The 12,750-nt window shown below is 49.3% G+C and overlaps 1 protein-coding gene across 6 annotated transcripts in view; it reads right to left on the reverse strand.

Moving 5' to 3' along the window:
* Positions 1-12,068, reverse strand: part of CCDC136 (coiled-coil domain containing 136) — a 34,603-nt gene extending 22,535 nt beyond the window's left edge. For 5 of the 6 annotated variants that reach the window (XM_081956771.1, XM_081956774.1, XM_081956773.1 and 2 more), the window contains exons 1-4: positions 11,883-11,956; positions 9,305-9,604; positions 6,754-6,828; positions 1,194-1,556 (exon numbers count right to left, since the gene is read on the reverse strand). In XM_081956771.1, the coding sequence (XP_081812897.1) occupies positions 1,194-1,556; positions 6,754-6,828; positions 9,305-9,604; positions 11,883-11,937 (793 nt within the window). In that variant the 5' untranslated portion in view covers positions 11,938-11,956. Of the gene's footprint in view, positions 1-1,193; positions 1,557-6,753; positions 6,829-9,304; positions 9,605-11,882; positions 11,957-12,042 lie in introns of those variants that run through there. The other variant, XM_081956772.1, reaches the window with a different exon arrangement.
* Positions 12,069-12,750: the final 682 nt, after the last annotated feature.

The raw sequence follows: 12,750 nt of genomic DNA on the forward strand, positions 1-12,750 counted from the left end.
GAGACTGGGAGTTCTAGTCCTGCCTTATCCATGAAAGCCCACTGAGTGGTTTTGGGTCAATCCCTGTTACTCAGCCCAACCCACCTCACAGGGTTGTTGGGAAAACAGAGGGAGAAAGAAGTATTAGGTATATACACTCCCTTATTTAAGACTTGTGGACCTCAACTCCCAGAATTCCCTAGTTGGGGCCTCCAACTTGACAACTTTAAGGCTTGTGGACTTCAACTCCCAGAAGTCTCCAGTCCAGGGGCCTCCAAAGATGGCAACTTTAAGACTCAAAGCATAGCTTGCTGGGGAATTCTGGGAGTTTAAATCCACAAAGTCCACAATTTAAAGTCCACAAATTGGGAGACCCCTGTTCTAGTGCCGCCCCACCCCCCCCCGCCCCGCTCAAGGCTGACAAGTTGTGGTTGTTATCATGATATAGGCTGCCCTCTTTTCATCCCTGGAGGAATTTAAGAGGCTTTACAATGTCAACAATTCTAAGCCTCGCTTGGTTGATTTGGAAGGGGGAACGACAGAAATTAAAGGAATACGTAAAGGTAAAGGTTCCCCTCGCACATGCGTGCTAGTTGTTCCTGACTCCAGGGGGCGCTGCTCATCTCCGTTTCAAGCCAGTGCTATCCAAAGTCGTCTCCGTGGGCATGTGGCCAGCTTGACTCAACACGAAGGCTCACGGAACGCTGTTCCCTTCCCACCAAAGGTGGTCCCTATTTTTCTATTTGCATTTTTACATGCTTTCGAACTGCTAGGTTGGCAGAAGCTGGGACAAGTCACGGGAGCTCACTCCGTTACGCGGCGCTCGGGATTTGAACCGCCGAACTGCCAACCTTTTCTGATCGACAAGCTCAGCGTCTTAGCCACTGAGCCTCCGCATCTCTAATTAAATGAATACATACCATATTTTTGGGAATATAAGACGCACCTTTTCCCCCCCAAAAGAGGGTGAAAATCTATCCACTGAATACAGCATTTTTGGCCTCCCGAAATCCTGCCCCCGTCACCAAAATGGATGCGCAGATGGTTTGGGAGCCTTGCAAAGTGCAAAAACATTTTTTAAAATTTACCTCTTCAAAATCTTGGATGTGTCTTATACTCTGGTGCGTCTTATAGTCCAAAAAATATGGTACTTTTTTTTTTTAATGCATAAGGGAGCGGAGAGGTAGTTACCCTGATTAAAAACAAAGGGGTACCTTGGAGCCGAGCTATTTCCTGGCTCGGGCTGGACAGCTGTGGCTCCTGACGGGGGGGTTTGGCGATGCTGATTTCGCGGCCCGAGTCCTGTATCATCCGGATTTCGGCCCGCAGGGCGGTGAGCTCCATTTCGTATTCGTTGTGGATCCGTTGCACCCTTTCCAGCTCAGCTTTCATCCGGCAAAGCTCTTCTTGCAAGCTGGCGATCTCGTTCTCATGCACAGCGGCCACCTCCTCAGCTTCCAGGCGCAGGTTCTGGATCTCCTCGTTAGCCTCCTGCAGATCCTGGGCCACCAGCCCCAGCTCCGCATCCTTCGTCTCTTGCAGGGTCTCAAACTCGTCCTTCCTCACGTGCATCTGGGCTGAAGAAGGGAAAGAAGAAGAAGGAGCAGAATTGGGACAGAGGCAGAGGTGGGTTCCTACTGGTTCGGCCTGGTTCAGCCGAGTAGGTGGTAACTCAGTCGCCCACACCTCTGAACCGGTTCTATCAGCGATGCCATAGGCGCCACCATCTTGTTTTTTTCACTACTGAGAGCATCCGAAGCGCATCCCTGAGCAAACCAGCAGTAAAAGAATCCAGAACCCACCCCTGGACGAAGGGTGAGAGAAGGCGGGTTTCGGGACTGAGAAGACGTTCCTAGGAACAACCACAGAACCTCCCGTTGGAAGGGAAAATCCATCAGTTCAGTCTCAAACTGGGAGAAAGGCCCTGGAAACAAAATGGAGGCTGGCGGCTGATTGGAAAGGAAGGTTGCATTTTGTTCTGACCGAGGCTTCCCAAGAGCCTGAAGCCAACTCCTGGTCCCGACAAAAAAACCTTTTATTAATTGACTGCGAATTTTGCTCATTCACCTCCAGCAAAGTCTTTCGAGGGAGGATTTATAGTCACAGACTTTCTCTGGCTTGGAGAGCTGCCAGGCCGATCTCTGCAGAACTTGGCCAGGAGCCTCGGAGAGTCACGAACCAATGAAGCGAACTGATTGTCTCCTGCAAGCTCCACTCCCCTTTCTCCCCTCTTTTATTTCCTCTGGGAGGGGCCATTCATCGTCCACCTGTGGCCTTACTCTCAAGTTGACCCCTGTTCTTTAGCTCTTCCCTTCGTCTGGCAGCTCTGCGCATGCGCACACTGGGAACAGGCTCCAGCTGTTCTTCTGCCCCACTGATGTCCGACTCCGAAGGCAGCTGATAACTGGCATAGGGCTCTGGCCCCCTCTCTGCCCCCGACACAGAGCCCTCCTCAGAGCCTTCCCCAGACTCCAGGACTGGCCCAGGTTCCTCCCCCCAACCTCCCCACTGTCCACATCTGTGCTGGCATCTGCGGTGGGCTATTAAGAAAGGCTGCTTTCTGCCTCTAAGAACATTTCTCCTTTAGGGAAATAGCATATTCCGCCTTTTTAAAAAAATATTTCCCAAAATATTTCATTCTTCTGGGGAGCTTCCTGCACTGCAATACTGGCTTGGGAGAGCTGGTTTGAGGTGGAGAGGGCAACAGGAGACAGACCTGATTAGGAAAGGTGTGTGGTACCATTCAGGGTTACGCAACCATGGCAACTTTAAGATGGGTGGACTTCAACTCCCAGAATTCCCCCTTCTGTCTGGAAATGAACCGGTCAGTTTCTTGAACTTAGAATAACTTCATTGTCACTTTGAATGTACACTAATCTGCATGCATTAAAATGAAATTTAGTTGCATTGCATTACACCTCTCAAAGGGTCGCCATCTCTAATATACACTACATAAGCATGACAAAATAAATAAATGCAAAATTATGTAAATGCCAACATATATTATGCGACACAGAGAAACAAAACACGGTCTCGTTCGGATGGATGCATGCAGTTGGCGAGAAAAACGAATGAAGGAACCTCAACATGATGCCAAACTAGGTCACAATGATATAAGCTCACATTTTCAACAAGCGAAGGCCAAGATTTACTTAACAACTGTATTTCTAACAGGCTTCCCTTAACAACTGTGCCAAGGACGGTCGCAAAATGGAGCAAAATTCACGTAACCGTTTCACTTAGCAACTGAAAATGTGGACTCTACTGCAGCCGTGAATCCAAGGCCACCTGCATTTACCTGTCATTCTCTCAGATTCGAGCCTAAATGCATCCCCCCCGCCACCGTCTAGGAAATTCTTGCCAGGGGGTTATAGGGCATAAATCCACTGCCTCACTGAACGGGGCATCTGTGCCAGTTAAAACAGGCTGTACCCCATAACTGGGAAACAATTTAAAGCGAATTGAATGAAAGCATCTGTTTAAATAAAAACTCAACTCAATTCAACATACGTGATTGAAAACGACACTGAATTCATTTGGGTCCTGGTGGGGATGGAAGGACAAAGAGATGAGGGTGGGGTCTCCCCGTGTGTCCCCCCCTCTGCCCACCAGTTTGCTAAACCAAGTTTTGTTTTAAAACAAACCATGGTTTGAGTAAAAACAAACCCAGATTGGGCTTTAGAGACACCCAAGCAGAGAAGCAAGGTGGGGAGGGGTCCCTGGCAGTTGGGCCATCCTGGATGCCACCAAGTAGGCCCGGTTGCTATGGTTGCACTCCCCCTCCCCTCTTGGGAGGGGACTCACCCTTCCCAGATGCGGAGGGGTTCGGCTCCATGGGGGTAGGGGGTCCGGGTCCAGGAGCTCTAGGTGACCCCCTGGCCCAGCCTCTGTGCCTGGCCTGGGCCTGGGGGGGGGGGGGGCGTGGCCCCTTAAAGACACAGCGTCTCGGAATCTCAGGCTGAATGGCTCTGGGGAGGGCAGCCTGCAGAAGGCTTCTCCCCCAACAGGGTACCCTCCAGAGGCAGAAAAAGAAATGGATGGTTGGATGGATGGATGGATGGATGGATGGATGGATGGAAGGAGGGAGGGGGAGAGAGAGAAAGAAAGAAAAGAAAGGAAGGAAGGAAGAAAGTAAAAGGATGGAAGGGAGGAGGGAGGAGAGAGAGAGAAAGGAAGGGAGGAAGGAAGGAAGGAAGGAAGGAAGGAAGGAAAGAAGGAAGGAAGGAAGAACAAGGATGGAAGGAAGGAGGGAGGGGAGAGGGAGAGAGAGAAGAGAAAGAAAGAAAGAAAGAAAGAAAGAAAGAAAGAAAGAAAGAAAGAAAGAAAGAAAGAAAAGAAAGTAAAAGGACAGAAGGAAGGAGGGAGGGGTGAGAGAGAAAGAAAGAAAGGTAGGAAGGAAGGAAGGAAGGAAGGAAGAACAAGGATGGAAGGAAGGAGGGAGGGGAGAGAGGGAGAGAGAGAGAAAGAAAGAAAGAAAGAAAGAAAGAAAGAAAGAAAGAAAGAAAGAAGAAAGTAAAAGGATGGAAGGAAGGAGGGAGGGGAGAGAGAGAGAGAAAGGAAGGAAGGGAGGGAGGGAGGAAGGAAGGAAGGAAGGAAGGAAAGAAGGAAGGAAGGAAGAAAGAAAGAAAGAAAGAAAGAAAGAAAGAAAGAAAGAAAGAAAGAAGAAAGTGAAAGGATGGAAGGAAAGAGGGAGGGGAGAGAGAGAAAGAAAGAAAGAAAGAAAGAAAGAAAGAAAGAAAGAAAGAAAGAAAGAAAGAAAGAAAGAAAGAAAGAAAGAAAAGCCACTGCTTTACAGGCTGATGCTGAAGGCCTGGAAGTGATGCAGCTCCTACCTCAGGCGGTCTATTTTATTCTACTCTTCTCTACTCTACTCTATGTTCTCTATTCTATTCTATTCTATTCTATTCTATATATATTCTATTCTACTCTGCTCTATATTCTATTCTCTATTCTATTCTACTCTATTATTCTATTCTACTCTATATTCTATATTCTATATTCTCTTTTCTATATTCTATTCTCTATTCTCTATTCTACTCTATATTCTCTATTCTATTCTATAATCTATATTCTGTTCTATTCTAGTGTAGTCTAGTCTAATCTATTCTTATTCCTATGCTAGTCTATTCTACTCTACTCTATATTCTCTATTCTATTCTATTCTATATTCTATATATATTTTATATTCTATTCTATATATATTCTATATTCTATTCTACTCTACTCTACTCTCTATTCTATTCTATTCTATTCTATTCTATATATATTCTATATTCTATTCTTCTATTCTATTTCAATATTCTATTTCCATTCCTCCCTCAACCGTCAGATGGCTGGACCTTCGGCCAGAGAAGAGTCCTGGGTCGGCTGAGTTCCAGGCCTGACCTCCCAGTCTGTCTCCGTCCAGCTGAGCCTCCCTCCCAGGCCCTGAATGGGCAGCCCAAATATTTCCTCCATGTATTCTTAGTTCTCCTGGCAGCCGAGATCAGGTATCAGTGACAGGGGGGAGGGGAGGGGAGGGGAGGGGAGGGGAGGACATTTGTAGGTCAACCAAGAAGACCCTCCGTCCCCCCAACAGAGATTCCCAAAAGTCAGCCCCCCCACCTCCCTGGCCATAAGAATGAGTCATGAGTATCTCAAATAACACACTCACACACACACATGAACCAGTCCATTTACAGGTAGTCCTCAACTTACGACAGTTCATTTACTGACCACTCAAAGTCACAGTGGCATTGAAAAAAGTGGCTTACAGCCATTTTTTCACACTTACGACCATTGCAATAGCTGGTCAAAATTCAGACACTTGGCAACTGATTCATACTTATGACGGTCGCAGTGTCCCCAGGGTCACACGATCCCCTTTTTGCAACCTTTCGACAAGCAACGTCCACGAGTATGGCAGGTTCACTTAACGACCGCATTTCCACTTTAACAACTTCAGCGATTCCCTTAATGGCGGCAAGGAAGGTTGCAAAATTGGTCAAAATTCACTGAACGGAGGTCTCGCTTCGCCGACAGAAAAGTTGGCCTTCACTGCAGTCGTAACTCGAGGACCAGCCTGTACTTTAATGTAATAATTTAACTTGTAATGGTCTAATAATTTTAATAATTTGTTCGTAGTTGGGTCCATCGCTCGCCCTGCCTGTTTTTAAAATGTTTCCCTGCTTTGATGTTGTTCTATTTAGAAACACATCTTGCAAGCAGTCCTCGACTTACAACAGTTCACTTTAGTGACCATTTGAAGTTACAACAACAGGTGTAGAGCAGTGTTTCTCAACCTTGGCGACTTTAAGTCCTGGGGACTTCAACTCCCAGAATCCCCCAGCCAGCTGTGCTGGCTGGGGGATTCTGGGAGTTGAAGCCCCCAGGACTTAAAGTCTCCAAGGTTGAGAAACATTGGTGTAGAGGAGTCTCCTGCTGGGGGGAGGGGCTGGGGGGTTGGACTAGATGACCTACAAGTCCCTTCCAACTCTCTTAATCTGCCTCTGATGCACAAGGAAAGTTTTTTAAGTGGGGCAAAACTCACACATTTCTCAATTTTGGGCTCCACCGGAGGACGGCCTGTCACTTCATTGAATCATGTAATTCATAATCATTTTAATAATTCGTGCGTGATTTTGTTCCTCCCTGTTGCAGGCCGATCTTTTTACCCTCGGAAACCCATTTTTACACGCTGTCTTTGGGGGCTCCTACGCATCCCTGCTGCTGCTTACTGTGACAAACGACATAAATAAATAGGAAATAAAAAGACCGCAGCGTATCAGGACCAACCTTGCAAACACTGGATCTGTTTGGTGAAAACCTCCGCTTGATGGGCGCTGGCTAGGCGCTCGTCTTCCAGTAAACCTGCCAGAGGGGGAAAAAGACGGATTAGTGGCCGTAAAACCCTCCTAGGAACAAGCCCACCAGGGCCTGCAGCTTTCCCAGCAGAGTCTGGGTGGCCGGGGAGCCCATGGAGGTCAAAAAAGTCAAGATGGCGCCCACCAACGAGCGATTGAGATCCTAGCCGCTTACAGCTGCTCCTCAAAATTACAACAGTCCGTTTTGTTACCGTTCAAAAGTTACAACGGAAAAAGCGACGTATGACCGTTTCCCACACTTATGACCATTCAGCATCCCTGTGGTCCCATGATCAACGTTCAGAAGATTGGCGACCAACTCACGTTTTATGACGGTCACAGTGTCCGGGGGGGTCACTGGGATTGGTGACCTTTTGACGAGCAAAGTCAACGGGGAATCCAGGGTTCACTTAACAACCAGGGCAAGAAGTCACAAAACGGGGCAAAATTCGCTGAACTGTCTCACTTAGCCACAGAAATTCAGGGTGCACTGCGGTCGTAAGTCGAGGACTACTTGTATTGGGTCCTCCAATTTTCTCTTTAGCGATCAAGTACTCCGAATGTAAATCACCTGACTGCGGTTATGTTGCAATGGTCATAAGTGTGAAAAATGGGCATAAGCTAGTTTTTTCCAGTTCTATTGCAACTTCCAACAGTCGCCAAGCGAAGCGTTGTAAGTCGAGGACTGCTTGTAAAACGTGTTTCAAAATACCAATCAATCAAGATTGAAGATTTGTGTTTGTGATTAGAAGGGACTCCAAGGTCCCTGCCAACTGCCTTGTGATTGATTGAATCTGATTGATGGGTTGGTTGATTGATGGGTTGATTGATTGATTGACTGATTGACTGACTGGCTGGCTGGCTGGCTGGCTGGCTGATTGGTTGGTTGGCTGGCAGGCTGGCTGGCTGGCTGGCTGGCTGGCTGGCTGATTGATTGATTGATTGATTGATTGATTGATTGATTGATTGATTAACTGACTGACTGGCTGGCTGGCTGGCTGACTGGTTGGTTGGTTGGTTGGTTGGTTGGTTGGTTGGTTGGTTGGTTGGCTGATTGAGTGATTGATTGATTGATTGTCTAGCTGGCTGGCTGGCTGGCTGACTGACTGACTGACTGATCGATTGTGGCCTGCAAAGCTGAGCATTGTGATATGCTGGCCGCACAGCCACAAAGCGTTCAAGAGAGGAGACAGTGAGAGCCAGAGACACACAGGGAAGGAAGGACACAAGACTTTTAGCCAACCCAGGATTGTTGGCTAGTTTATCCGTCCAGGCTGAACGTTCACAGGCCGGCTTCTTCTGCTAAACAAAACATTCGTCTCCCTTGTGGCGTTGGCACTTTGCACAATGCTTGGCCAGAGAGTCCACCGGACGAGAGGGCTGGGTTTGAACAACACACTTAAGCGACACACAAAATTCACAGCAGGCCAAGCTGAACAGGGGGCAGAAAAGCAGCTTCTGAACCTCACCTGGGGAAGCGCATGTTGTGCGAACTCAGCCAGGGAGAGCCTGAAGGAGAGAACAAGGAGAAGGTGGGACTTCAGCAGGAGGCATCTGGGAGGCCTGGGATCAAGGGAGACAAGGTGGGAAACCTTGGACACCCCCAACACCCCCCCCAGCACACTCTTCTGGAGAGGAGGGGGGGTACGATTGTAAAACAAGGCAAAATGTTCATGTAGGAATTACAATGAGTACAGAAGAGAAGAAAAAGAAAGGGAAAGGAAGGGAAGGGAAGAGAAGGAAAAGGAAGAGAAGGAAAGGGAAAGGAAAGGAAGGAAAGGAGAAGGAAAAGGAAGGAAAAGAAAAGAAAGGGAAGGGAAGGGAAGAGAAAGAAAGGAAAGGGAAGGAGGAGAAGGAAAAGGAAGAGAAGAGAAGAGAAGGAAAAGAAAGGGAAGGGGAAAAAGGAAAAGAAAGGGAAGGAAAGGAAAAGAAAAGAAAGGGAAGAGAACTAAAAGAAAGGGAAGGGAAGGAAAGGAAAGGGAAGGGAAGGAGGAAAAGGAAAAGAAAGGGAAGAGAAGAAAAAGAAAGGGAAGGGAAAAAAGGAAAAGAAAGGGAAGGAAAGGAAAGGAAAAGAAAGGGAAGGAAAGGAAAGGAAAAGAAAGGGAAGAGAAGAAAAAGAAAGGAAAAGAAAGGGAAGGGAAGAGAAGAAAAAGAAAGGGAAGGGAAGGAAGAGAAGGAGAAAGATGGGGAGGAAGAAGATGGGGAAGGAAGGGGGTGGGGAAAGTGATGGAGGGGGAGAGGGAGGGAAAAGAGGGGGAGGATGAGAATTAGGAGAAGGGAAAGAAAGAAGAGGAGGAGGAGGAGGAGGAGGCTCCTCACCATAACTTCACAGCCAACCTAGGTTGCCCCCCCCCAACACTCTTGAGAGGACAATGGACCATCATTGCTGTCAACCAAGAAAGCCGCCCAAACAAGCAAGAGCCGAAAGGAGAAGTGGCTCCAGAGCCAGAACTCTCCACCTCTGGGACGTGGGAAGGTCTCACCTTGCAACTCCAGCGCGTCTTCTTCATGTTTGAGAACCATCTCCCGTGTTTCCTCCAGTTCATCGAGAAGCTGCAGCACCTGAGCCTGGAGGTCGTGCTTCGTATCTTCTTTGGAGGTCTTCCCATCGTCTTTGGAGGACTTATTCTGTTCTTCTTTTGCCTCTTCCTCCTCTTCCTCCATGTCCTTCTGCTCCTCCTCTTCCTTCTCCTCCCCTTCTTCCTCTTCCTCCTCCTCCTCCTCCTCCTCCTCCCCCTCTTCCTCCTCTTCATTCATTTTCTTCTTGGGGGAGTCCACTTCACCTGACATAAAACATCACACTCAACATCAACCATGCCAAAAGTGGAGTTGGGTCATTTTTTTTGCAATAGGCCAACTTGCTGTAGACCAAACCTTTCCAGAACAGAATGAGCTACCTCTACATACCTTCCCAAAACGATATGGACATGATTGAAGGCATAAAACATCACACTCAACATCAACCATGCCAATCAAAGGTGAATAATAGAAGACACTTCCTCCCAGTTAGATTCAAGGAGAAGAAGGAACTAGAGTTATGCATGGTCCATGGATCCCAGCATCCGGAGGTCCCTCAGCTGGGGCATCTGCTCTGTTACACCCCAAACTACTTAGTCTACTGTTGAGGGAGGGGAAGGAAAAAAAAGAGAGGGAGGGAGGGAGGGAGGGGGGAAGGAAGGAAGAAGGGAGGGAGGGAGGGAGAAAGGAAGGAGAAGAAAAAAAGAGGAAGGAAGGAAGGAAAAAAGGAAGGAAGGAAGGAAAAGGAGAAGGATGGAAGGAGGGTGGGTGGGTTAGGGTTCATTTAACAACTGTGGCAAGAAAGGTCATAAAGTGGAGCAAAACTAACTTAACACGTAGAAGTAGTAAGTCGAGGACTACCTGTATTTAAATGGCCCCTTTTGTCCTTCTGGGCTCAGATTGAGGCCCCAGAAAACAAAGATCATAAACTGACATGGCTGGAAGGCCCAAGGCAGGAGACCTATGCCATCCCAAATGGCCATCCCATCCTAATCCCGAATAGACACATGCACCATAGAAGCCAGAGAATCCTAGGACTGGAAGGGACCTTGGGGGTCTTCTAGTCCAACCCTCTGGGAGTGGGAGGCCTTATCCCATTCTGGAGAAGTGGCTGTCCCTGCTCTTCTTAAACACCCCCAGCGATGCTACTGGGCTCACGTCCATCCTGATGGGACCCCAGAAATGTCTTTTGGGGGTGCAATCTCCAAAAGCTACAAGCCAAGAGGCTGGAGGTCAGGTCCCCTTGGCTGGGCAGAAGCCACAGGGGTAGAAAAAGACCGGTCATCTCAGAACAACTTGAGGGCCCTTTTTATTTTAGAATAGAACAGAATAGAATAGAATCACAGAGTTGGAAGGGATCTTGGAAGTTTTCAACCCCTTGCTCAGGCAGGAAACCCTACACCACTTCAGACAAATGGCTATCCAATCTCTTCTTAAAGACTTCCAGTGTTGGAGCATTCACAACTTCTGGTGGCAAGCTGTTCCATTGGAGAATAGTTTGACTCCCTCTTCTTTGGGGCAACCCCTGAGATATTGGAAGACTGCTATCATGTCTCCCCTGGTCCTTCTTTCTATTAAACTAGTCATACCCAGTTCCTGCAACCGTTCTTCATATGTTTTAGTCTCCAGTCCCCTAATCCTCTTTGTTGCTCTTCTCTGCACTCTTTCCAGAGTCTCCACATCTTTTCTACATCGTGGAGACCAAAACTGGATGCAAATATTCCAAGTGTGCCCTTCCCAAGGCCTTATAAAGTGGTATTAACCCTTCACGTGGTGTAAACTAGGAGGAAATCACGACTGCTGCCGACACTTCCCTGACGGAGCCACAAGTCCCCTTCACACCGCACCCCAAAACCCTCCCTGATGCGCAGCCCCCACCCCCCACCCCCAGACCTGGCTGGGAAAAAGGCAGAATTCTCCCTTCCAGGTTTAAGAGAACTAGCCAAGATAGATGGGCAGAGGGGGGGGGAGGGGGGGCTGTTCATCTTATGGTCTGCCTAGGTTCGGAGCGCCCTAAAGACCCCCTTGAGAGGAATCATCTGTGGGGGGCACCCCCCTCCTCCTCCAAGGGGGGATTGCTCCCCAAAAATGAATGCAATCCCCCCACACATACACACCAAAGCTGTTAAAATTCTGCATTGGGCAACATGGTCCGGATTGGCAGAAGCCATGGCTATAAATACATGACAAAAGAGGGGGGGTGTCGGATGTCTACCCCACCCCCGCTGCTTTTTCCCTCCCCTCCCCACCTCCTGGACCATGACGTCATCAGGACCAGGTGTTTGCTAAAGGGAGGGGCAGAGAGACAAGGGGGGGTGGAGTTGATGCCACGAGAAAAGGGGCGAGGAAACTCGGGGGGGGTCTTGAAAATGGGTGGGGGGTCCCGGCTCAAGGAGGGGGGAGCAGGTGGGTCAGAGCCCCCCCCCGCGGGGAGGGGGGACGACAGCCGGCCACAGGAGGTGGGGGGCGCAGAAGTGCGGAGCGAGGGCTGTGGCGGAGGGGGCTCTGCTGGGTGGGAGGGGGCAGGGAGGACCCCCCACAGACCTGCTCTGGCCTTCATCCTCCTCCTCCTCCTCAGCCGCATCCCAGACGCCTCCATGGTCGGTTTGGAGCAAGAAATTGTACGGGGGGGGGAGGAAGAGGAGGAGCAGCGGGGAGGACCCACCCCCAGGCAGGCAAGAGGCGCGGGCACGTGCACACCTACCGTGGACACGGACGGACGGACGGACGGACGGAGGGACACACAGGCGCGCGTGTACGCGCCCGGCGAAGGATGCTTCTTGGCACCGCCGCCCGAGGCAGGCAGCTGGTGCCCGAGACCCCCTTTCAACGACCCTCGGCCTCACTCCACCTGGGGAGGGGGCGCGCCGTCGCTTCTCCTGCCGCTGGAGATGCTCAGCTGCACTGCGCAGCCAACTGGAAGGGGAAGGGAGAACGCCCCCCCCCCATGGTCCCGCCTGCCGGCAATTAAAGGGGTTCATGAAAGCCTAAAGAGGGGGGTGTCCTTGCTGCATTAGGGGAGGGTGAGTCCTTCATCCAGCTTGGCTTCCTTTGGTTACCTGGTGGTGGGCCACAGTTAATGGCATCTTTGGGTTGGGTTGGGTTGGGTTGGACTGCTGTAGAAAAGCAGTCCAAGATGAAAAATCACATTTATAAAAACAATAAAAGTTGGAGATAGGATGGATGGAGAGATAGATAGATAGATAGCGAGAGAGAGAGAGAGAGAGAGATGGATGGATGTAGGCATAGATTTGAAGAGAGAAATGGGAGACAGGCAGACAGACAGATACATAGAGAGAGAGAGAGAGAGAGAATATAGGCCTAGATTAGAGAGAGGGATGGGAGGGAGAGATGGATGGATGGATGGATGTAGGCATAGAGGGAGAGATGGGAGAGATATGGATGGATGGAT

The sequence above is a fragment of the Natrix helvetica genome (genome assembly GCF_964273705.1).
Source record: "Natrix helvetica genome assembly, chromosome: 6".
Taxonomy (NCBI): domain Eukaryota; kingdom Metazoa; phylum Chordata; class Lepidosauria; order Squamata; family Natricidae; genus Natrix; species Natrix helvetica.